Genomic DNA, 26,368 nt, shown 5'->3' on the forward strand with positions numbered 1-26,368 from the left:
GTGAAGCCAGGAAACTCAGAACAAGGGTTGGTCAAAGGAAATTAGGTATGAGCATGGCTTTGTTGTGCAATTCACATATACTCATGTTCAAAAATGTGCTCACACATGTAGCTACATACATTTGTATCAATATGCAAGATTCTGCATAATAAATATGAGGCTAAAATAAATAAGCAACTTAAGCAGGTTGTACATATTTCTTTTTTTAATGCTTATTTATTTTGAGAGAGAGAGTGTGTGTGTATGTGCTCACAAGCAGGAGAGTGAGAGCAAGGGAGAGAGAGAGAGACTCTCAAGCAGGCTCCATGCTGTCAGCACAGAGCTGGCACAGGGCTCAATCCCAGGAACCACGAGATCATGACCTGAGCCAAAATCAAGAGTTAGATGCTTAACCAACTGAGCCACCCAGGTGCCCCAGGTTGTACATTATTTCTAATACAGTGAAAAATAACTAGACAAGGGGCCTGAGAAGTAAAATGCAATCCTGCAATCAAGGAGAGCACACTTCTGTTCAAACACAGAAGTACCAATGATCCATGCAGGGAATGGTGGTTGTTTTTTTTTTTTTTTTTTTTTTTGATGTTTATTTATTTTTGAAAGAGAGACAGAGTGAGAGGCAGAGGGGCAGAGACAGAAGGAGTCACAGAATCCGAAGCAGGCTCCAGGCTCCGAGCTGTCAGCACAGAACCCGATGTGGGGCTTGAATTCACGGAGTATAAGATCATGACCTGAGCTGAAGTCGGACACCTAACCGACTGAGCCACCCAGGCACCCCAGGGAATGGCTGTTTGGATTAAACTCATGATTCACTAGAAGGAAGAGGGAAGGAAACAGACCAGGAGCTGTGGCCAGAACCAAGCCTGTGATGAGATATGATAGCTCATGTCAGGTTGGGAAGGTCATGTGACTTGGAGACGCCAAGTTCCACAACTAATAATTACTACAGTGAGATTTGAACCCAGGTCTGTACGTACAACATGAGTGATCAATCCACCTGGAACGTAGATTTCTGGTGGCACAAACAATACAAATGTTAATCTCAAACACATGTTTTAATTCTATTTAAACAACATACTCTAGATAAACATTTTATAAAATGTTATTTAACTCCCCAAAGATTTAGATTATACAATAAAATACTACAGAAAAACAAAAATTTATTAATTATTATTATTTAATTCCCTTTCTGCTGACATTTCATACTAGAGTAATCACTATACATGTAATTAAGACGGGTCCATTTGAAAATGCTTACTGACCGCCTAACTGTTTCAACAAGCCAGATAATGCATTTGGTATGCTGGCAGATTGCAGAATTTGGTCAGCCTCAGTCAGTACTTGCAAAAGTTACTAGAATAAGATAAAACCATCTCCCGTTTCCCACTTGTATTACTCCTGAAATCTCCTTTTGGTTCACAACACATTTCTGTGCCTAGACTTTGCTTTGGAAGCTTATGCCTACATGGCTTTGTCAATTCCAGCCTCTTCTGACCATGCAATACTTCAAATCCTTAACCCAATTTATCTAAAGCATCCAAAGTTACAAGATTGTTTACATAAACATTAAGGGATTGTTGGATGTGTACCTGTATCTCCTTAAAAGTTACTTTGGATTAACACACAACTGGAAATATTAATACTTCTTTAGTTTATGCAGTGGGAGAATCTGTCTGACTTGTTGCTACTTGAAATGAATTTGTTCACGAGGCACCTGGGTGGCTCAGTCGGTTAAGCGTCTAGCTCTTGGTTTTGGCTTAGGTCATGATCTCATAGTTTGTGAGTTCTAGCCCAGCATAGGGTTCTGCACTAAGTGCCCAGGGCATGCTTGGGATTCTCTCTCCCTCGCTCTCTGCCCCTCCCCTACTCATGCGTGCACTCTCTCTCAAAATAAAAGTAAACTTCGGGGCGTCTGGGTGGCTCAGTCAGTTGAGCCTCGGACTTCAGCTCAGGTCATGATCTCATGGTTTGTGAGTTCAAGCCCCACATCAGGCTCGCTGCCTTCAGTGCAGAGCCCGCTTCGGATCCTTTGTCCCCTTCGCTCTGCCCCTCCCCTGCTTGCATTCTCTCAAAAATAAATAAAAAATTAAAAAATAAACTTAAACAAAAAGTACAATGAATTTGTTCAAAGTTCTTATACTATCAGTTTTGGGATAATCCTTACAATAATTTTAAGCATTAATTTTAAGCACTTAATTCTTAAAATAGTTTCTCTCATTTTACTTATTAATCTTCAACACCTGTGTCTTAAAATGTTACTTACTTAAAATGTTTTAAAACATTTTTAATGTTTCCAGTCTTGGAAAACTTGCCAAGGTGGGTGGGTATGTGAATGAGGTAACTCACAGGGGTCATGAATGGTCTCCTTCATCCTCAGGAATATTCCATAACCCAATCACCTGTTAACTCTTGGTGCTCACACTGATAACCAGTCAGCAGCAAAACATCCAACAGCTACTTTCTATCATCTTTAACACATTGCTGGGTCTAGGCGTTCACTTACATGAAAATCATGAAAACAAAATAGCCGAATATCCAGCAAACCGTATGGACTCTTTCACATCATTCCAGTGAACCCATGTTTAAGAAGGGTGCATGGCAAAACAAGTGAACAATTTCTGAAAACAGGACTAAGAGTTCTAAAGTTGGATTTTAGCTGATGTGTGATATGCAAAAGGAAAAGCAAGACAAAATTATTGTTTTTATTGATAGATTGCCAAATAGTTACTTGCAAAGTTATTTTTCTGACCAAAGTTGTCATTTGTCTATTTCCAATGACATCCAGCAGAGTCCTGGAGTATTATCAGTTTGAGGTAACTTACGGAGAGAGGACATGCTGGAGGTGCCCCGAAGAAACTGGTGTAAGCCATCTTCACTGTCACTGGAGCTGGCTATACTGTTCCTCATTTCTAGCATGGAGATCTGTGTGCACAGGCTGAGCTGGTGTTCCAACTTTTTGGCCTTCTACAAAACAAAGTTTTAAGGTTTCAGAGATCTATGGGACTTAGGTCATACATTCCCTGTAAACAGCATTTATTTTTCCTTGAAATAAAAACTACCTGGTATATAGTAAGTGGCCAAAAAATGTTAGCTATGACCTTTATCATAAGCTATTACTATACATACATTACAAAAATTTAACATACTCAATAGCTTATTTATTAAACTGGAAAACAATAAGCACCAACCTAATTTGATAAAGGGCCTAGACAAGATGACTTTAAGAGAGCACACACCCATATGCATAGTTCCTGGAGAACACTACTTATCACAGAAACAACATTCTGCAATGTCTCTTCTGTCATCATTTTAATTTCCTTCTAAGCAATTGTGGGGAAATGAAGATCAAATTGCAAATTGTTGAAGAGCCACTCAGCTCTGAAATTCCTAACTGGATTGCCACACGCCCCCTCTCATCCCTCTCTTGTCACTTCTAAGCCTTCTGGAAAGGGGGTTGCCCAGGAGGATATATAAGACCGGAAGACACCAGGGTTAAAAGGCGAACTTCCTGTTCACCCAAGTTTGTGAGTGTTTCTCAGTCTGCAACCTTCCTGCTGCCCTGCCTTCCCTGGCTCACTCTACCCCACATCCCTCCCTCCAACTCGCTTACCATCTTCCTGAGACTGATGGACCCTTTATGAGAGATCAGCACCACATCACCACAAATGGAGGTCCCTGACATTTAGAGACACCTCACCAGGTAATGGCAAATATAATAATTACAAACTATTTCCACGCTCTTGAAAAATGATTCCCCTGAAGGGTCTCTAAATTACAAGCATCCCCACTTCACTCATAATTAATTAATGAAAATTCAGAAAAAATATATGCTGCACAAAGTGAGGTACACCTTAAAAAACCACTTACTTTATCATTTAAGGTAGGATCATTCAATGAGTAGAGCTTATTGGTAATGTCTTTTCCTATAAGATACCTAAATATTTCATATAGAAATGGTTCTGATTCCAGAAAGTAAGTTAATCTTTCTCTTGACCAGCATAAAAATCTGCAGTTATCATCTGCAATGATGGTGACCTGCCCAAGAAACAAACACAGAAAGAAAAAAGTACATCTGTGTATATGAATTATGACTATAATAATTTTGGGGAAAGGAAGAGTAGAATAATTTAGTGGATATTATTAAAGGAATGATTTATCATATTAGTTAAATTAAAATAAGATCTATACACACAAGCTTCTATAATTACTATAAAATCACGTTTAAAATCGTTAAAAAACCAAGAATTCTGCAGACGAAAAGCAAATTCTCCAAGTTTCATTGTTGTGCTGTTCTGTGAGGTCTGGTGTCAAAAGCACTGCCACAGAGCATACTAGACTAATGTTACAACTAGATATATAATTTACGGTTAAATATTTCTTTCCATACTGATGATTACAACAGAGGTTTAAGAATACGGCTTCAAGCAAGAGAACTGAGCTAAGATTCGTGAGGCAAGTTACAGATGAAAGATATCCCGCCTAGCCAACTCTGCAAACAAATACTAGTGAATGAGAAAACAGAGTCTTGTGAATTGGTTTTAGGGTCCAGGTTGTTACTGCGGAATATGGCTACTGAGGGTTCTTCTCTGGGTCCTTCTGTCAGAGGTAATTCTCAAGTGTGACCTTTCAGGGCTAGCTCCAGGGTTATCGGGAAACGATACCTTGTTCTTGAGCATTGTTCCACAGCAAAGTGGGAAACACTGTAACTGCACTACATACAGCTCAAGTTTCTTTAAATAAATCCTTTCTCCAGAGTGAGGGGTTAAGCCCTCACAACTCAGTGTCAGGAAGCCCATCCCCCCATGGCAGTCCCCTTCCATCAGTTAGTACTCCTCCTCTGAGCTTCATGGGGCACTCATATCACTGAACCCACACTCATCTGTGGACACATCTGTCTCCGCCAGGCACTCTGAGGGCAGGGACTATGCATCTTCATGTCTGAATGCCCAGCGTCCAACACAGAGTGGTGCTCAGTATACATTTATTATATGAAGAAATTAACAAATGAACACAAATAGTGTTGAAGGCAACAACTATTTTTATATCCTCAACATTAAACCCAATGCCTGTCCAGGTCAATTAATAAAGGGTTTTTGAATTGACATGAAATCATACCTGAGCATCAGAGCAAATATTTCCAGTTTCCCCTTGGTTTGTCATAGAATGAAGCATATTTTGGTGATGAGGTGGTATTTATGTCTACTAAGATAGAAAATGGAAAACCCAGCTTCTCAACTAATACTAATAGCTGAAATTTGACCTTTAGCAAATTGGAGGGTTTAGCTACTTTAAAAAAATGGGTCAATATTCCTAGAAAAAAAATTTGCATTTATTTATTATATTAAAAGCAGGAATCTCCGAAAACCCAATACATTTGGAATGAAGAAATGCATTACCAACTCTATGACTCCATGAGACGCTAAATTCTACTCTTTCTCTCAATGTGCATTACGTACTTACTTTATGCTAGACACTGTTAAAGGCACTGACATTACGATGTGAACAAGAAAGACAAGATCTTTGCCCTAGGAAATAAATAAAGAAATATGATACCCTCAGGTGACACTAAGTGTTTTGACAAATACACAACCGGGGAAAGTGGTAGAGAATCTCCAGGGAATGACAGTCACACATAATACCACTCACTTTATACATGCATTGTACTTTTAAACATTTAGGTGCTTTTACATCTATAAGTGGATCCTCAAAATTGTCTTTCGGATAAGCAAGTAACATTCTTCTTCATTTTTCAGATGCCAGATGAGAAGACCCAAAAAACTTATTTACGAGCACGTTACCTAGTGATGAAGTGAGTACCTCTGACTTCCAGCCCTGACATGATTTTCCCACCAGACTAAACCCTAACCAATGTGTCCAATATTTATGAACACAATCACATTGAAAGTAATTTTGTTAAGTGACCACAGGGTCGGCTCAGAGCCCATCAAGAGTTCCTCATACAAACAACAGTTGAACACAATGTCATGAAGCCTACGCTCTAGTGGAGGAAGCTAATGATATGTAAAGATATGTGACAAAAAAAAAAAAAGAGTTATAAGAGAAGTATAAGGTCAAGCCAGTACTGAGGAGTTCCCAGAAACACTAAGAGATGGGTAAATAAATGGAGGGCAACTAAATAATATTCCACAGGAGTAATTAGAGAAGGGTGGACAATGGTCCTCACTGTAGCACAGCCCTGCAACTGAGCACTGGAGAAAGGGTTAGGAGTTGGAGGTGCCTTCGTTTGGCAAAGAGGTCATCCGGACTTTGGAAAATATAATTCATGTGCAGTGGGGGAAGAAGTTAAAAGAGGAGTTGGAAGTCATCCAAGAGAAGACAAAGGAATTGTACCCAGGTGATGTTTAATACATTTAACTTCTTCTCAACCATTCCGATAACCTCAAATTCCCACTGAGGCAATGACACTTCTGATACTATCATTTGCTTAGCAAATACATTTCTTACTGATGGTTGAAAAATACTGTGAACCTGTTTACATTGTTATTAAATTTAGACTTAATAACACTATTCAAATAATAAGCTATACCTAGAGAATGTGTGAGTGACTTACAGATCTGTAAGCAAAGGCATTTAATTGGATGCGGGTAGTTAGTATATTGACTGAGGTCATTTTACATGATGGCTGATGCTTCATTTCTGCCAAATAGACATTTGTGTTTAATGATTTCCTGCCACAAGGGCCAAGTAAGACATATTTTAATGAGGAATTTCTATAAAGCAATATAAGATTTTTTAAAGCTTCCGTAAAATAAATTTGCTTCTTAAGTCATTAGGGCACCTCAGCAGTGCCATGCTTCAGTTCTTGTGAAGAAATAAAAGCAAACAGGGCAATGGGAGATACAAAGGGATTGCTTTCAGGGAGAGAACTGGACTGTTTTCAGTCGGGTTTGCCCTGATTATTTCAAGGCACTAGGCCTGTCCCTCACTTTAGACTGTACACCCTCACATTACACAAGAACAAGGGTGTCTGAGGGAAATACCGAATGTGCCACAATTGGAAACCGCAGTCAGACAATATGATGGATGAATATTCTCAGGGGAGAATGTGTTATATTCTTCATGTATTGTATCACATTTCACACATCAGGAACATGAAAATGTCCTAGGATTGGTCTGTTCAGCCAATGCTCAGAGTTCTCATGAGCACCAAAATACAGTAGAGTCAAAGTTTGTAGAGTAAATTGCTTCACAGCTTAACCAAAAGATTTACTTAATACAATAAGGTAAGATTTGATTTAAATACAGGTAAAAACTTAGTGTTCCTTTATTTCACAAAGGCTTGGATCTCCAAGACATCCTCCTTCCCTTCAAGTCAATAAAGCTTTGATTTTCAGGCTTCCCAGCACAGGACGTGCAACCGACTACAGCAAAGCAATAGTGGGACACAGAACACAAAAGATAAATGTGAAAATGGTAAAGCTCACTTGATACAAAGCAACTGCACAAAGAGAAAGAAACCAAACACCAAAGACGACCTCTACCTCTTACAAGAAAGATACCCAAGATTCTATCAATAGTTCCAAGCAGCAACTTTGGTGTGTAAGTACATAATGGCTGTAAGCATCTGTCGAGTACCTGTGAGTTCAGAACCTGTTTCTCATCCCTGTCACTGTGTCTGTCACAAGAGTCACACGTGTACCCAAATAACATTTTTCTGTGCAATCTCAAGAGACAGACATTGGGTCCACTTGCCTTTCTTTTCCCCTTTCACCTTAGTGAAAGGTACTTTGGTAGTACCCCTACCAACGATGCATTTTAAGAAATACAAATTTGAGGGAAGTAGCACCTTTGTCAGGATACTTTTAATGGTTCAGATTTAAAGAAAAATGAGATTAGCAGGAAAAAACCATGTAGATGGAGAAGTTGACCACTGACACTCTCAAATGTCCTCTGCTATGGGCACAGGTAGTGAGAGGTTGCAGCAAAGTTCCTCTGGGAACTTGCTTCACAAAGAAGCACTATATACTCCTACACAGACGTGCAGCAGCTATATTTACTCTTGAGTATCTGCCAAAGGGAACATTTCGTAAACAATCAAAACACAATCTCTCCCGAGGGCTTCTTATGATGGAGTCTGCTCCAATTGTACAGGGCACAGTTTCCATGATGCTACAGTAATTTCTTTCCATTGACCAATCAGAAAATGCCACACCACATTCCATGCAGACAAGAGATGACTGGTGTTGAAAAGGCTGAATAATATCCTTTACCAGCTACAGTACCTCGGTTTTGGTCATATTTTGGAAACTTCACAGCAATTATCAGGAACATTTCTCTGCTAGCAAATCCTAGTCCCTGGTCCCCAAGAAGAAACTGTAGCTAGGGATTAGAATTCCTTTTTTTGCTAACTTAATTAAAATATAACTTGAAGTCCAGTGGAAAAGATAGTACATGTTCATATCCCTGGATTCTCAGGGAGCATTTGCTTCTAGAAACAAATGGGTTTCAGTTTCCACCCCCTCGCCAAATCCCAGTCTCTTCAGGGTATAATGAGACTGAGTCACTGTGTTAATACCACTTGCTACTATACACAGAGAAATGGATGAAACAGATAAATACACAGATAAGCGGGCTTTGGAAGAAGAAATGTAATAAGGGCAGAGGAAAGAAGGAGAGAAGAAATAAGTGGCCCTGCATTCATTTGTAGATGGTGGTGATTAAAGATACAGTAAGAACATTTAAGTCTCAGTGCACAGCTGACCCTCACAAACACAAGGTGAGAGTGTAAATTCGGGAAGCCACGATATAGCATTAGCTTTCTACTTCTGTATCTTAAGCTCAGCCAGTTTGGGAACAGTACTACACCCACTTAATGAACTTATATGAGACCTTGCAGTAAATACACATAACTGTACCAAGTTGTGTGGTTATGCAGACCTGTTACTCAGGCAGAATGAGAGTGGGGCAGGGCTGAGATCATTGTATATAAACTGAAGTAAACTGTATGTCTGTAAATTTTCCCTTTTATCTCCACGTGATCTCCCAAATTGTATGGAGTCTCAAAATGAAACTCAAAAATAATACTGGTCATCAAGAAACACTGACATTTCCTCCCTCAGGTGATAACATCCCTTCTATTCCATTTCCTACCTATATAGATTCACCCTCTTGCTCATAAGCATCCCTATTCCGCAATTTATCTAGAGGCTAAGATCAAAGGATACTCTCACCCATTTTCCTGGTTACTTTCCTATCAATCAAGAGGGGAATAAAATAGGAGGGCTGGACACTTACAGAAAGGATGAAAACAAACTGCCACATACTGGAACAATTTTTAACTATGAAGAACTTCATCCTTTGTCCCTAAAATATTCATTAAATATGAAATTGTAAAGTGACGAGGTTATTTCATAAGGATGAACAGGATATCTCTAGGGCAAAGCCAGTTTCTCTTTTTTCCCAATATAATTTTAACCAATTACATGTTTTGGAAACACGGATTATCCACAACTGATATTTTCCTTTTTTCTCATAATCAAAGCACTCGATGTTTTCTATGAAAAGTTATAAACATTCAAAGAAACAAAAAGGAAGAAAATAAAAAAGTAGTCAAACTCACAACCCAGAAATAACAGTGTTAACACTATGCCCAAAGTAGGATATATCTTTCTAGAGCTCTTAATGCATGTATAGGCACTATTTTGTTTAAGTTCTACAAAAATGGGATCATGCTATATATACCATATGATAATCTCTTATTTTCAATTAATCACTTTTCTATTAATATCCTTCGGATTTTGAAGGAGACATGAACTAGCTCCAATCTTCTTAAAAATCATGCCAACACATACCTGGAATTTTTCGCCTTTGTGCATCTGAGTTGATCTAAATTCTGGTGAATCTATAAAGGCACAGGGGTAAATGTTATGCAGAAAATGTCCTCGATAGGAAACCTTCATTCTGATAACAGAAATTCATGTTAATAAATGCATAATATTTCATTAATAACATGATGATCCTTAATCTTATAATATTTTGTACTAAAGTTTTAAAGACTCCAAAGATGACAGACACAATTAAAAGCACTTTCTGAAACGCATAAATATTTACTTCAAAATAGATTTCATCAACAAGAAAAAAAAAAAAAAGGACAGATTCCAGTACTGAACACACACATGCCTTCCAATGGTTATTACTGCTTGTTTAGCTGGAGTGGCCATAAATTTATCACTCACACTCAGATACTTTTGAGAAGGAAAGGATTGGTATTAATAATTATGCCAGAAAAATACACACTGGCTCTCTCCCCAGAAGACTGATATTTCTAGAGGTTATATTTTCGTGATATTCAAAAAATAATCAAATCACCTCTGAAACATGCACAAGCTTTTGGAAGTTTAATGCCCAACTTAAGCCTACATCAATTTTGATTCGTTAACTTTTTTAAAAAGGGTCAGTCGGGGTTCAGAATATTCACAACTGAAAATCTTAACATCAACAAGAACTGGAGTAGTCAATTCTACGTAACTCTAACACGTTGCTCTATAGTATTCTAAAACGCAGTTGTAAAATGGAATTTCAGCACCAACAAACTCTGTGACCGTTTCCTCCATTAGCTGGTATCATTCCTCTCTAGTCATTCCCTTCCCAGGGGACATGAGAAGACTTAGGGCAAACTGGACATTTCAATTTCCATAGACCACTTACTTCCCTTTCAGGAGAATACTCAGACGGTCATCAACGGAGGTTTTATCCTCTGCAGCATAAGCCTGGCCCTTTTTTAAGGTTTGGATCATACAAAACTGGCCAGTTAATCTTCTGAACAAATCTGGAGGCACACGGAGTGGTTCGAACAATCGGCGGTAGATGCCACTGAGTTCCTTTTCAATCTTCACCTGAAACGCAGCAATGACCACATGCTGTAGTAACGCAGCAACACTGAAACGTTGGCTTCTGCAGTCTCAGTACGGTTTTGAGAGTAAACACGTCTTCAACAAACACCATGGCCCTGTATTTCAGTACATGGAATCTTATACAGAGACTAAGTGGTGACATAAGTTTAGATGCTAAAAGGGCACTTTTGCAGTTAAACAACTCCAAGAGCATATGGAAAAGATTTGCACTATTGATCACATCTCCTCCTAGGCGCTGGAAAGCGGCTGGGGATGTTTTGCATGTTATCACAACATGCACCTTCCCAATCTTAGCACTTCCTGTAAATAACACAAACCTTTTTGTCTTTATAACAGCTGTTTCACAGAAAGAAATTACATGAACTTTTAAATATTATAGCAAAAAAAGAGAAACACACTAAATAGGAACCAACACAGAAAAAACATTTATGAAAATACATACAGTAAGCATTTTATCTATATGTATTACTTAATGCATCAACATAGGAGAACAAATATTCACAGCTGCAATCATTGCTTCTGATTTATTTATTCTGAAGCAAAGTGAAGACAGTAAAAGGGTTTCAGTGTAGCAATTTCATCCTAAGCTAAAATACTTTGTAGAATGGAGAACCCGCCAATTAACTCCCGACTACTAGAGAAAAAAAGGGAAGAGCAAAACGGCTCAGTCACCTCTGCTGTCAGTCAAGACCCAGATCACACCCCGTATTTGGGCCCAGCATTAGTCTGGGAAAACTGTAAAGCATGTGAATGAACTTTGGGGTTCAAATGATCATCCATCCCCAAGAAATCTACGGCAGACACAACATGGAGCTTATAGACCTGGCTGATGAGAGCCACTCAGATGTCACTATAGCCTTTGCGATGCTCTTGTCGTGTTCCATTTCAACAAAGAAACAGCATTTACATTTAAAAAAAAAATAAGTTTATAATCTGAGAAGACACAAAAGCACAGGTACTGTGTGAATGTGTTACTTGATGCTACTACCTCATGTTCAGAACTTGGTGTTCCAACAAGTTCTGATATTCAGAAATTACAACCCTCATTATTACTACCACCTACCTCCTCCACTTCAGAGATCTAGTAACGAGTGTTTAAGATAATTTAGTCACAAATACATCCCACTTTCAGGATACATGGTAGCCAACGTGGTATAGCAATGAACACATGAACTAAACAAATCTATTGACTCATATTCAGCATCTGGTCATTCTGCAAGTGTTAGCTCAAGTCCCAATTCCTTCATGAAGCCTTCTTAATTCTTGTGAAAGCACTCACTCATCAAATATTTTTTTGAGCACTTGTTATGCGACAATCATGGCTGACAGACACATGAATACAACAGTAAGGTGGCAGATGATGTTATTGTTCCCAACTATGTGCTGCTCCCATCCCCTGTAAAAGGATTATCCATCCCCTTATCCCAACCTATTCCCACATTATCACGCTTGGCCACGTCATTTGCTTTAGCCAATGAAATGAATGTGAGCAAAGGTGACATATGCTCCTTCTGAGCAGAGGTTTTAAGAGACACCGGGTGTTTCTCTTTTGTTCTCTCATACTTTTCTCTCTGCTATGAGAATGTATATCTAAACGGAATCTGGTGCTTCAGCAGAGACTCTGAGATGAAACCACAGAGCAGAATCACAACTGACACACAACTGCCAGAGTCCACGTATAAGGTGCATGAGGAAAAAACAAAACAAAACAAAACACCTGTCACTGTTACTTGCCACTGAGATTTTCAGATTGTGTATTACACAGGATAACTTAGAGAAACCTAATATGGTAAGCAAAACAGACTGGGTCACAATGACAAGGAGGTTACAGTCTAGTAGAATGCCTATTACATACAGCATCTGTATCATTCAAATTATAATTTCCTGTGAAATGTCTTGTTTTGGAATAGTTTTCTGTGTACATGTCTGGCTTCGAACATGTACAAGTGCTGTATCTTTTACCTTACTGGATAATTATGTGTAATTTGAATAGTTAGTAAACACGTATGGAGTGATTTCTAGGAGCCATGATGTTTTCTTAATTCTATTTACATCTCTTTGTCTTAGAATGACCAAGGAAACACAAGATAAATCAGAATTGGGGAAAAAAAAGTTAAATACTAAAGCTAAATATAGTGTTTTGGCATCACCCTCCCCAAATGGGAATTTCCTTAAATGAGTATTTTGGGGTAATGAAAAAAAATAAAGTCACCATATTTAAAAAAAAATAGCATGAGGGGTGCCTAGGTGGCTCAGTCAGTTAAGCATATGACTCCTGATCTCAGCTCAGGTCATGATCTCACAGTTCCGTGAGGTCAAGCCCCACATTGGGCTCTGTGCTGACAGTGTGGAGCCTGCCCGGAATTCTCTTACTCTCCCTCTCTCTCAAAATAAATAAATACACTTAAAAAAAATAAAAATAAAAAATAGCACGAACTATTTGTAAATCATTAGTATTTTCAAGGCAGTTGCCTATAGTTGATTTTACAACTAGGCAAAGATATTTTCAGGTGACATTTGAGTGTCAATAGACAAAAGAAATAATGAAGTTATAGGACTAAAATGACGGAGAATATGGACATGTTCTCTGATGTCTAAATTGCCTTAATGATTTAAAGAGTTTAAAAAACTCCTATGTAAAACAAATTTCATGGTATTCAAATATTTCACTTTATATATAAACAAAATCAGAGAAATGATATTAAAGGAACCAAAGATGTTAGATGTTCATTCTTAAGTCTGAACAAAGCATTTTAAAAGCTTTTTGGCTTTAAAATCCCTTCCTTAAGAGGTGCCTGGGTGGCTCAGTTGGTTAAGCGTCTGGCCTCTGGTTTCAGCTCAGGTCATGATCTGATGGTTTATGAGACCAAAGTTTGAGAGACTGAGCCCAGCTGTCAGTGCAGAGCCTGCTTGGGATTCTCTCTCCCTCTCTCTCTCTCTGCCCCCCTCCACCACATGTGTAGTCATTTTCTCTCTCTCTCAAAATAACTAAATCAATTTTAAAAATAAAATAAAATAAAATCTCTTCCTAATTAATTAATTTTAGTCATTACCGGTCTTTTCTTGTACAAAAGATATGATAGATGCAAAATGTTGACACCCAGGAACACAGAGTTCCAGATCATGATATCCAAGGCACATCGGTAGAGAGTGGCCCAGACAATATAAAGGGTACATCCTGTTGAATAACAAAGTTAACATGTTAGATGATTGGCATAGCATCAGTATGTAGCTTAATAAATTTTTTATCCTCTGTATACAAAAATAATCAAGCACATTTTAGATCTACCTAGGCCAAACATCACATTAACTTTCATTTTGTTTTTTTGTCTTGTTACCACAAAAGGAAAATGTGCTCTGTTGTGGAAAATTTATATAGCAAATATTTTTTAAAGGGGAAAACCCCCATAATTCTACTACTTAAAAAAAAAACACTGTCGATATTTTATACTTCTTTACAGTGTTGATACATTTTTACCTGATGGCAAACCTACCGTCTATAAAATTTTAAAACCCACTCTTTAACCTATTTTGCTTACTGTGGTAATTTCCCTATTTTGTTAAAACTCTTCATATACATAGTTTTCAATGACTGTAACTGACTAAATCCTAATTTAAGCATTTTCCAACTGGTAAATAGATGAGATTTTGGGGGTGTAATTTTTGATACATCGCCAAAACATATTTATACATTAAAAATTGATGTGTTTTTTTTTGTTTTGTTTTGTTTTGTTTACTATTTTCTTAGGGTGGATTACCTAACAGTAAGTCAAGGAAATGAACTTCACAGCTTTTGATGAGACTAAAGAATTGCTTCTCAAAGGTATATAGACATTTGCAATCCTACTCGTTAGGAATGCTACTATTAAGTTGACAATATTACAAAATTTGAAGTCTCTTCACTTGATAGTGAGGAATTACATATTTTATTTGATTTTGCATTTCCGTGATTATTGGTGAGCCTGAATATTTTACCAAATATTTAACCATGTAAATTTTCACTTGATGATTTTCCATTCACCTGTGGAAATCTTGCTTTTTCTTATCAATTCTCTTAATTTAGGAAAAATACCCATTTTCTTTTGATCGATGGATGGTGGGAGAGTCAATATATAATTTGAAATAAAACGATCAATATGATACAAATATATCAACAACATATACGCACATAAAAGCTAAACACCCGCATTAAAAAGTTGGTCATTTGCAATTTTTATTTCATCATAATGATTTGGGACACCTGAATAGGCCAAAATGTAAAACTTCATAAGTTCTTTAAAAAATATTTCATAGCAAATGTTGTTGAATTTTAAAATACTATTACTTAAAGAAGACACGGAAGCATAATGCTTCAGCTGACTGGGAACATGAGGATCTGAATTACAGTCCTGGGTTAGCCACGTTCTCTCCATCTTAATTTTAGATGAGTCAGTTAACTTCTCCAGGTCTCTTTGTTTATTAAGTGTCGGACTAGATGATCTCCTTGGCCCGTCCCACCTCTAAAACTGCGTCTTAAAATTTATAATTAGCTTTTGCCTTTTTTGCAGGGTGTGGTTTGGTTTTGTTTTTCATTCAACACTCTGCAATGCCTGCTGCAATTCCTGCCTTACTCAGAGGTTACGCCACAGAAGCCCACAGGCCACCTTCTGGCTTCCCTTCCAGCCTCTTATTTTATCTATCTATCTATCTATCTATCTATCTATCTATCATCTACCTATTTTGAGTGTAGTTGACACATAATGTTACATTAGTTTCAGGCGTATAACACAGTGGTTCAACACATTTACACCTATATATGTTATGCTGTGCTCACCATAAGTGTAGCTGCCATCTGTTGCCACACAGCATTATTACAGTATCACTGACTATATTCCCTATGCTGTGCCTTTTATTCCCATAACTTATCCATTCCATAACTGGAAGCCTGTCTCTCGCTTCTAGGCTTTACTTTGACCATTCCTTGTAATTTTTCACGTATTTCAGGCATAATGAGCTACTCTCCACTCCCCCTAGATATGATGAACTTCCCTCTCTTCTGTGCCTTTTCCTGGATACCACACACACTCACACTCAGAGAAATCCTGTTCATCTTCCAAAAGCCAGCTCCAATGTCATCTCCACAGCGTGACCTTGCTCCACCTTCCTGCTGAGGCTGTCACCCTCTCCATTTCTCCCTGGCACTGGGTGCACATGTGCATCACAGCCTCCAACACCTCACACGTGACTGTCCATCTGTGTCTCCCAGCCCCCCAAAAGTATCTTTTTCAAAAATGGACACTGCCTTCTTCAGTCTTTACCTGACACATTACAGGTGCTCAAAAATGCATCTGAATAAAAGAATCATCAAGGAAATAATCACATAGAGAGTAATTTGTCAAAAATCACTGCCTAAAATAATAAATTCAATTGTTCTGGTATTTTGATGTGAATCTGTTTAACCTGCTTAATCAGGATTATTGGAGCTCCCTCAAAAGTTTTATTTGAACTATTGTGTCTAGGAAACTGCTTTTGTTTCCAGTGTTGCATTACAGGTAATAAGTAAAAGCTTATTCAAATAATAGTGCTTACGACTGGATAGTACTTACTATGTACCAGGCCTGTTATAAGTCAAATATCGCACACACACACACACACACACACACATACTCTTACACACACACACAAACACACACACACACACACTCGTTTAATTCTTCCAACAACTCTAGGGGGTAGTATTATTTTTACCCTTATTTGGCACATGGGAAACTGAGGAGTAGAAAGGTTTAAACACCTGCCCTAGTTACACAGTTAGCAAGTGGTGGAATCAGGATTTGAATTACACAGTCTGCTCCAAAGTCCACACTCCTATATACAAATGGGTTTTTTGATACCTGGAAAATCTAACAACATAGAAAACATACATGGTCTTATATAAAATAAATATGGAAAGATATGGCATGTAAAGGCCTACCTTGCAAGTTACCTGATACACGTACTGCTTATTTGCTGACAAAGATTTATATTTCTGGTATGCTACAGACCTGACAAGGAACAGTCTGAAGTCCCCAACACTGAGCCCATCTGATGCCAGTTATAGAGAACTTAAATACATCTCAGTCAGGTATCTTACCTATAGTTAACATCCCCCTAAGAAGTATCATATGAAGATGAAGACTAGTTGGAATAACCAACCCAATTGTGAAAAAAATATTTGCTACATGAAAAACTAGATGATGTATCTCTCTCCAGTTTTCACATATGGTCTCATTGGAAGGCACGGGTATGACACTTTCTAACTCGGGTGTAAAACCTATTGCAGTTGATTCTGTCAATGGGCTTGACTCGGTATAATTCATCTTGAAAACTCTGTGAAAACAAAGAAACAAAAGGACAATCATAAAAATGGCAGCTGTATCTTACTACCCCTATAGGTATTATATCAAAATTATTTCTGTGAACTAAATATTGGTAAATAGACTTCTTTGGTACTTATGAATTGAAGCCAGGTTTGAACCCCACCAGTCACACACTAAGTGTATCCATTTCTTTATCTGTTAAACGATGATAATAATACCTCATTTAACTTTCTACTAAGATGAAATGAAATATATAAAATATTTAGCATAGTGCACAACTATTCACTGATATGTATATCTGTATATAGACATACATGGTGGGGAGAGAGGAATGAGGAATTAATTTGTCTAAAAGGCAATCACCAATATTCATAAACCATAGCAATTACAAAGTTTTCTATCACATTCTCACTATGACACTGATTCTGAACACAGAAAAAGTAAATGGAAAAACTGATTTTTTAAATAGTTTCCAAAAAATTAACACTCTCATATCTTTTATTTGAAGGCTTAGGATATTGAGGAGGCTCTATTTTTAACTGTCATTAAGTCATTATATCATACACATATACATTCCATATTATCCTATATGCACATAATAAATACATTACTAATCACTTATACATACACAGATATAACATTTACTCCTTTCATCGTCCAGTTTAAGTCTCTACTTTCTTTCCCATAAAAACTCTACTTGATAGCACATCACAAATTAAAAAGTAGTAAACTTCTGGTTTACTTCTATGTAGGAGAGGTAACGAACATTCTTTCAACTATTTAATGTAAAAATCTATAGCGAATACATTTCAAAGAGTATACATTTTACACATGCTTACATAAACCTTAACACAAAGTGGCACTATTTCCTGACTAAATTACCTGTCCTCCTTCTCTGGTACTTAAAAAACTTTATCTATTATTAGTTATACAAATTGGTCCCTGACAAAAACCATGTAGGTTTACAGATTATATTAATTATCCTGTTTCAGAAATAGAATTCCAAATGGGAACCAAAAATATCTTTAAATTTCATTCTAATGATAAGTATTTCTTTCCAAAATAAGGTCATATAATTAGCCATACATTTCCAATCATTTTTTTTTTATCATACCAAAGTACAGGTTTTAGGTGGTAGAATAATTCATTGGTATAGGTTGGGCATTCTGAAAGGATGTTATTAGACAGATCTGAAGGAATTCTACCTTCGTTAAGATGATAAAAAAACATACACGCATTACAAACTATGAATGAAATGATCAAGTCAATTAAAGATCTCTTCATACAATTCTGACATAGTTCAAAAATATAAGAGAAATAGTTGACTTAGATGTTGATTTTCTGCAAAAAGGAAAGAAACCACAAAAATCCAACTACTTTCCAAATGTTTGAATCAACAAAAATATAAGCCTATTGGGGGTGAGGGGCATGATTATTTGAATAATTCCATTTATATGATGTTTGCTTTTAAGACCAAATCAGAATTAATCCTATAATTTCTGCAGGAGGGAGAATGAAATTAAAGGTCCTCTATCACTCATAAGCTAGTGTCAAGGTCTGCTTATGCATTAGCATTACCTAAACTAATAACCACATTTCTTTTTTTTTTTTAATGTTTTTTTCATTTTTGAGAGACTGAGAGACAGAGCACAAGCGGGGGAGGGGCAGAGAGAGAGGAAGACACAGAATCCGAAGCAGGCTCCAGGCTCTGAGCTGTCAGCACAGACCCTGACATGGGGCTGGAACCCACAAACTGTGAGATCATGACCTGAGCCAAAGTCAGATGCTCAACCAACTAAGCCACCCAGGCGCCCCTAATAAGTACATTTCTATGGCTTCCACCTCCATTGTCCTATTTGCTTTTCTAACTACCCTGTGCTCTCTATGAGGCAGGGGTGTTGTCATATTTATCTACGTATACCCAAGGCCTAGATTCTGTAGAGAATGCCAGAGCTGAAAGCCATACAGAAGGGACACAAACATGACAAACACTTTTAGAAATCATTTTCAGTCTCCCCAAACCTTAGAAGTAAAGACAGGAAAGTGTCCAGTGTTCCTGGGACTAAGAGAGTCAGGTTCTATACCAAAAGCCCTGGGGAGCCACAGAAGTCAGGGGAAAGTCATTTCCGCTGCTTGGGTCTGCCTCTTCCTGGGAACAGAGGCGGCTGGACTAGATGGACTTTGAAACACTTTCAAGTTTTAATAGCCTGAGGCTCTAATACACATTTATATAATAAGTTAGTTAAGACATATTCCCCCTCATATCCACCCAATTATACCTGTAATGCCAACTAGCTCAATTTCAGGCTTTTAAAAGTTCTTCAGGTGGCAATAAAAGTACCAACTTCTGCTCCAAGAGCAATAATAGGAAAACTATGATCCACTGATGCAAGAATCAGAAAAATAACAGGAATTTTTAAAAGGGGGGATCACCCTACAACACATTTTGATGCTCCACACCTTATTTAAAATGTGTATTTTTAAATTTTCTCTATGTATTATAGCTTATAGAATAACATTGTATAATACATTTATTATATAATTTATTATTTATTTGTGCATTTATCTTTACATCAATTTTTGAAATGCCAGTTACCTTTTGTCAATAATATTGATTAGACCTTACTGGTTTCAGCTTCTTTTGATCACTTTTAATGGATTTAAGTCTTTAACACTGAACTAGCCTTCTACAGACAATGAGTCTAAGGAGGAAGGCTAGACTGGTAAATTGGTAAACGTTCAGATAAATTTTGACTGAGTCAAGAGAAGTCTTCTTTCTTCTATTAGTTCTTCAGAGTCTAATTCCCTTAATTACCTGCTCTGGTAAAGTCCTGTTGTTCTATTGATTTTCAATAGCTACGTGTCTGCAGTATTAAACAGCTAAATGGTGAAACTAACATTAATCCTTCACCAAACCACAAAAATGAAAAAGATAGCAGCAATGAACAAAAGTCGTGCTGGCAGATTTAATCCATTCTGTAAATCGAACAGAACCTTTGCACATTTTCGGAATGGCAAAGGGCATTACGCTGCCAAGGGTCTTTTCGCACATATTCTTGGGTTAAGGCAAGCAGTTTCTGGGACGTGTCTGGCCGATAACACGTTCCCCAAAGCCTCAGAAACGAGGGCGCTGGTGGGTGGCGAGATTCACGGGTTCCCCAGCCATCGGTTCTCCCCAGGGAACCCGCTCACCTCGCTCAGTGTCCACTGTTCTCCTTGACCCGAACTCCGGGGCCACGCGGGGTGTTCAGTGAGCACCGCGCCCCACCTGGCACTCCCAGCGCCCGGCCAGGGCAGGCCACACGGTGCGCCCGGCTGCCCGCAGCCTCCGCGTGAGAGCGGCGGCCCTACAGCGGGCGAGGACGAGTCCTGGTGGGTTAGGGGCCCGGAGCCCCGGAAGTCCAGCGGGGAGCGGAGATGCCCAGCTCACCAAGGGCTTGCCCGGGCCAGAGCGCGGGAACCGGCACCGGAAGGGGCTCGTGCGCCAGGGGACGCTGGCGCTGCCAGACCCATGTTGCAGCAGCTGGCACCTGAGGGTCTGTGGCCGTGAATCCCAGACGGGGGAGAAGGGCCGTTTCCGAGACCAGGGAACCCCACGAGGGCCCGGCCAGGGAGAGGGCGGGGCTCCCGGCGGCCAGGCTGGAAAACCCGAGCGCCGCGGGGGCTGACAAAGTTGCTCCCAGTGGAGCAGGGATCCAACTTTCGCTTCCCGATTTAGCCCCGGGAGCTCGAGGCTGCAAATATCCGGGCGCGCGGGGGGAGCCGGCGGCAGCTACGCCTCCCGCTCCTTACCTGGCTCGTCCCTGGCACCGAACCTGGGCGGCGCTGGCCAAAGTTTGGGGCGACAGCGGCAGGGCGCGGGGGACGGCGACGCGGCGGCTCGACGGGCGCCCGAGGCGACAGCCTCGGCAGATCGCGGGTCCGGAGCCTCCTTGGCCGGTGCCGGGTCCCCGCGCCGGCAGCGGCTTTGACTAAAATAGGCATCGCGACGGTGGCTGCCCGGGCTGGGGCCGCACCGCGCACGCGCCCGCAGCCCCGGCGCCCCCCGGCGGGCGGAGCCCGGGGCCTCGGCCCGACTCCCCGCCGGGCTGCTCCAGTTCCACCGCCGCGTCTGCACCGCCGTGCTCAGTTTGAAACACCCGCTTATTTCTTTCCCCGTTTCCTCTCTACTTCTCGATTCTGTCCTTGTTTGGGCATCACTGTGGAGGGGGGCGGGGGGCGGGCAGCATCTTAGGACCAGAGGCGTTGGTGGCTCTTCTCCTTGGGGATAACTCGTGAACTCGAGCAGTAGGATCCCAGCAGGGAGAGAAATCAGGATAAAAATGAGAACTAGAATTTCATTCCCATCCAGGTCGAACGACCCACACGCATAACTCCTTTCTGGGACACTCGCTCGCATCTCAGCACCGGCAGGAAGGGCCGGGAGAGCGCGCAACTCCGCGTCTGAGCCTCGCGGTGGAGGCTGGCGGGTTGGCTCACACGGACGCAGGACACCACCCTCCGGGACGCGGGTCGGAGCAAGCCAGCCTTATTGCTGCGGGGACCACGCGGGAGAGACTTTTGACACAAGCCACGTTTGGTTTCAAAGAAAAGAGGGTACTTACCCGAAATTTGCCTTCCCATGGCGGTGCAGGGCCCTCCGCTCAAAGCGGAGCTCCACCCGAATTTGACAAGTGAAGTTGGTAGACTTGGGACCATAAACTGGAAAACAAGATATGAAAGTATGCTCCAATCAATCTTTACTGTTCATAGAGGACAACCATTTGGGGTAAGAAATGCAGGGCAAATTAATGAAGAGTTGGCATGGGGGAGGGGGTGGAAGACAAAAGAGGACCGTTAGGTGGACCTTCAGTTTCCACCCCAAGTGTCCCATGTTGGGACAGAATTTGTGCCAATTATTAGAGTAGGAGGCCGTTCATGCGTGCCAGACATGATCTAAATATGAAAAAGAACACAGGTACATTATAAGGTAAGTACCTGGAGGTTCACACTTGCCAAATCTCTCCAGTGATGAGGCAGGGCAACATAGTGTCCAAGATCTTGGGGCCCAGTGCTGGACAGGTCGGGTTTGAAACCTGCCTCTACCACCAGCTGGCTGTGTGATCTTGGAAAGTTGCTTAACTTTTCTGTGCTTCAGTTTCCTTTTTTGCACCATGGGGATGGTGATGATGATGATGACAGTGATGATTGCACCTGTATCTCATCGGGGGCTTTGAGGACTAAATGACTTAATATATGTAGAAGGCTCAGAATGGTATGTGGTACACAGTGAGTTCTACCTATATGAATATACATTATACTGATAAAGCTCCTCTAACAGGTCTGAAATTTGTTATAACTACACAAGATTAATTTTCAAGGCTACTTCCTCAGAGTCTGTTTCTTTCTAGATGCTCTGCCAGCCATTTCGTAGCTACGACTGAATACATTTTAAGGTGTAGATACAATAATAATTGTGCACAAAGATTCTGCATGGATATGCATTGGAGGATGGCTTATAATAAAGAACACTGGGAATAACCTAAACTCTAATCATATGGAACTGAGTAAATTATAGAACATCCAAACAATCTTGTTCTCCGCAGCCTAATAATAATAATAATAATAATAATAATAATTTGCAGAGGGGTGACTGGCTGGCTCAGTCAGTAGAGCCTGAAATTCTTGATCTTGAGATCATGAGTTTGAGCCCCATGTTGGGTATGGAGACTACTTAAAAATGTTTTGTAGAAATATTAGAAATATAATAATGTCAACTAGTTATATAGAACAGAGGTTGGCAAACTGTGGTCTAAATGCCCAGCCCACTGTCCAGTTTTGTACAGCCCATGAGCTAAAATGACTTTTACATTTTTAACAGTCGAGGCAAAATTAAAAGAAAAATATATCATGATGTGTGAAAATTATGTGGAATTCAAAGTCAGTGTCCATAGAGTTTAATCGGAAACCAGCCATCCTCATTCATTTATGGCGGCTTTTGTGCTACAAAGGCAGCATTAAGGAGTTGCAACAGAAACTATATGACTCTGCAAAGCCTAAAATAGTTACTTTCTATTTCTTTATTGAAAGACCTTACTATTCTCTCTTGATAAAGAGCATACTTTTGTGCCAGGCACTGTTATAAGTGGTTTGGGTATATTAAGCCATTGTATCCTCATAATGGACCCTCTGAAGAAATAGTTGCTATTATGATCTCCATTTTATAGATGGGAAACTGAGGTTAACAGAGAGGCAGAGTGGTTTGCACAGGGTCACACAGCTAAGGAGAAGCTGAGCCAGGATATGAACCAGGCAGACTAGTTCCAGAGCAATCACACTTTTGTTCAATAGCTACAAGTTTCTGCCACCTTCTATATCTAGCTACACTGCTTCCCATGGAAAGATGTTGGATAGAAAAAGGCTAAGTTATAAGAGTATGTAGAATATTACAAGGCATCCATGATGATAAACCCTAAAATACTTTCATTCCTTACCTCACAGTAGTGAGGTTGTAAGTGATTTTTCATTGTTTTTTCCTTTCTTCCATTCCTTCCTCTCTCCTTCTTCTTCTTCCAACTCCTCCCACTCCTCCTCCTGCTTCTCCTTCTGCTAAATTTTCCTCAATGGCTATTATATGGTACTTTTATACTACTTTAAAAACAGATTTATTAAAATAGTAGAGCCCATGTTCTGCCTTTTGCAGATGGGAAGGCCAGACTCCAGGTGTGGTTATGGAGTCATCTGCTGTAGGGCACACTCATTCCTTACCTTGCACAATAAAATGCCTGTAAGGCATTTAGATCATATAAATATTGTATATTTTTATGAAAAGAGTGGTGGATTCAAAATCATAAGACTTGAGAACTGGCATTTGATAGAGTCTGTGTTTTTTCTGAGTATGTGTTCCACAGAAAGAGGAGACTGAACGAAACCTAAGACCCTCACTACAACCCATCTAAGGATTAAAACATGATTTTATATTTAAGTTTCTTTAAAAATTTTTCAATGTTTATTTTTGAGAGAGATAGAGAGCACAAGCAGGGGAGGTACAGAGAGGGAGACACAGAATCCGAAGCAGGCTCCAGGCTCTTAGCTGTCAGCACAGAGCCCCATGCAGGGCTTGAACTCATGCACAGTGAGATCATGACCTCAGCCAAAGTCGGCTGCTTAACCGACTGAGCCACCCAGGTGCCCCGTTTGTAAGTTTCTTATCACTAACATATGAATACTAGTTCTATAGAATTTAAAATAAGAATTCTAGGCACAAAAGTTGGTTTGGGGAATGCCTTTTAGGCTCCCTGGTGTCTTCATGCTGTGGAGAAAGGTCAGATTGAAAGATTCTGAGCACTATTTGAAAACTGATATGATGCAAGGAAGTAACTTGCACAGAAGTATAGAAGGAAAAGCACACAAGGCGTAAGTGTATGTATATGTATACTGTCTCCTCTGCCAAAACTCTGGCTAACACAGCTTAAATTGACATAATTGTTTCTCCCTTTATTTCTCTATGGGCATCCTAGTCTGCTTTTACTATTTGGACAAAGCCTCGATGAGATATCAAAATTCAGACAGAATAGGTTTTGTGAAAATAAAACAAGACCTAAGGGAGTCACTGGTTTGGAAGTGCATAGCCTTATCTTTCATATCCATGTCTGCCATGGTTGACATCAGTGTAGACTTTCTTATTGTATGGAGACCATTGCTCCTTCTGTCAGGTCTCGAGGCAGACAGTTCTGATCAAACATGGATTATTAAACAAAAACTCAATTATATTCTTTCTATACCTAAGTTCCTCTCATTAAATGTTGCATTAACCTTTTGATCAGTTTGACAACCAATCTGATTGCCTTTTAAAATTTATTTCTTTAAAAAAATTAATAAAAAACTTTTAATAATTAATAGACTTTGTTTTGTTAGAGCAGTTTTAGTTTTACAGGTGATTGAGCAGGTCGTATAGAAATTTTCTATATATCCCTTTCTCCCTTGCTCACAGTTTCTCCTGTTACTAACATCTTGCATTAGTGTGATACATTTGTCACAATTAGAGAACCAATATTGATACATTACTATTAACAAACTTTACATTACGATTGTTGTATAGTCCTGCGGGTTTTGCCAAGTGTATGATATCATGTATCCACCTGTGACATAATAAGAAATATGTATTTGGGTTTTTTTTTCCTAGTTCCTCATACAAAGCTTCTAAAACCCTTATATGTAACATCCTGAGACCTAGGGGTTTTAGGGGCATCTTTTGTTCTAATATTTACTCTTTGACCCTCAATTCCTGACATAGCACTTCTGAAACCTTTGTGATTTCCTGAGGGATGGGGATGATAAGACCATCTTATACAGAGCTCCTAGATCCCTTGGAATATCCCGGGTGAGAGGAGCATCTTTTGTTCTAATGAAATGACTCTGGGTAGACTCCTGCATAGCTTCTGGATGGGACCTGGTCACCAGCAAGACCCAAGCCATGATTAAAAGCTTAGAACTTCAACCCCACCCTCCATCCCCTGGGAAAGGGAGAGGGACAGGAGACTGAATGAATGATTGATCTTGCCTACATGATGAAGCCTCCATAAAAATCCCTAAACTAAGGTGTTTGGAGAACTTCCAGGTTGGTGAGCACATCCACATACTGGAAGGGTGATGTACCATAATGCCACAGGGACAAAAGCTCCTGCACTCAGGAAACTTCTGGACCTTACCCTGTATACCTCCTCATCTGCTTGTTCATTTATATATTTTATTATATCCTTTATAATATACCAGTAAATGTGTTTCCCTGCATTCTGTGAGTCATTATAGCAGATTATCAAACTTGAGGACAAGGTTATGAGAACCCCAATTTATAGCCACACCAAATAGATTTGTGACCCTGGGGCTCACTGCTTGTGATTGGCATCTGAAATAAAGAGATATTCTTGTGGAACTGAGACCTTAACCTGTGGGAACTGCACTAACTCTGGGTAGTCAGTGCCAGAATTGAATTGTAGGACACCCTTTTGATGTCTAGAGAGTTGGAGAAATGGTTGGTGTGGGGAACACCCATCCCTCACCCCCCCACACTTGGTGTCTAGTGTTGAGTAGAAGAAATAGACTTTCCTTTAGTAATGTCATGAACCCACCATTACAGTATCATACCAAATAGTTTCACTGCTCTCCTGTGCTCTAACT

The 26,368-nt window shown here is 39.6% G+C and overlaps 1 protein-coding gene across 4 annotated transcripts in view; it reads right to left on the bottom strand.

Moving 5' to 3' along the window:
- The window catches only part of BVES (blood vessel epicardial substance), a 38,198-nt gene extending 16,305 nt beyond the window's left edge, over positions 1-21,893 (bottom strand). Inside the window, exons 1-7 of one of the 4 annotated variants that reach the window (XM_019831030.3) lie at positions 21,814-21,893; positions 16,984-17,219; positions 13,925-14,049; positions 10,666-10,853; positions 9,810-9,918; positions 3,865-4,032; positions 2,820-2,961 (exon numbers count right to left, since the gene is read on the bottom strand). In XM_019831030.3, the coding sequence (XP_019686589.1) occupies positions 2,820-2,961; positions 3,865-4,032; positions 9,810-9,918; positions 10,666-10,853; positions 13,925-14,049; positions 16,984-17,209 (958 nt within the window). In that variant the 5' untranslated portion in view covers positions 17,210-17,219; positions 21,814-21,893. Of the gene's footprint in view, positions 1-2,819; positions 2,962-3,864; positions 4,033-9,809; positions 9,919-10,665; positions 10,854-13,924; positions 14,050-16,983; positions 17,220-20,401; positions 20,539-21,001; positions 21,168-21,813 lie in introns of those variants that run through there. The other 3 variants (XM_006931912.5, XM_003986413.6, XM_045057888.1) reach the window with 3 other exon arrangements.
- Positions 21,894-26,368: the final 4,475 nt, after the last annotated feature.

Source organism: Felis catus, chromosome B2 (assembly GCF_018350175.1).
Source record: "Felis catus isolate Fca126 chromosome B2, F.catus_Fca126_mat1.0, whole genome shotgun sequence".
Lineage (NCBI taxonomy): Eukaryota > Metazoa > Chordata > Mammalia > Carnivora > Felidae > Felis > Felis catus.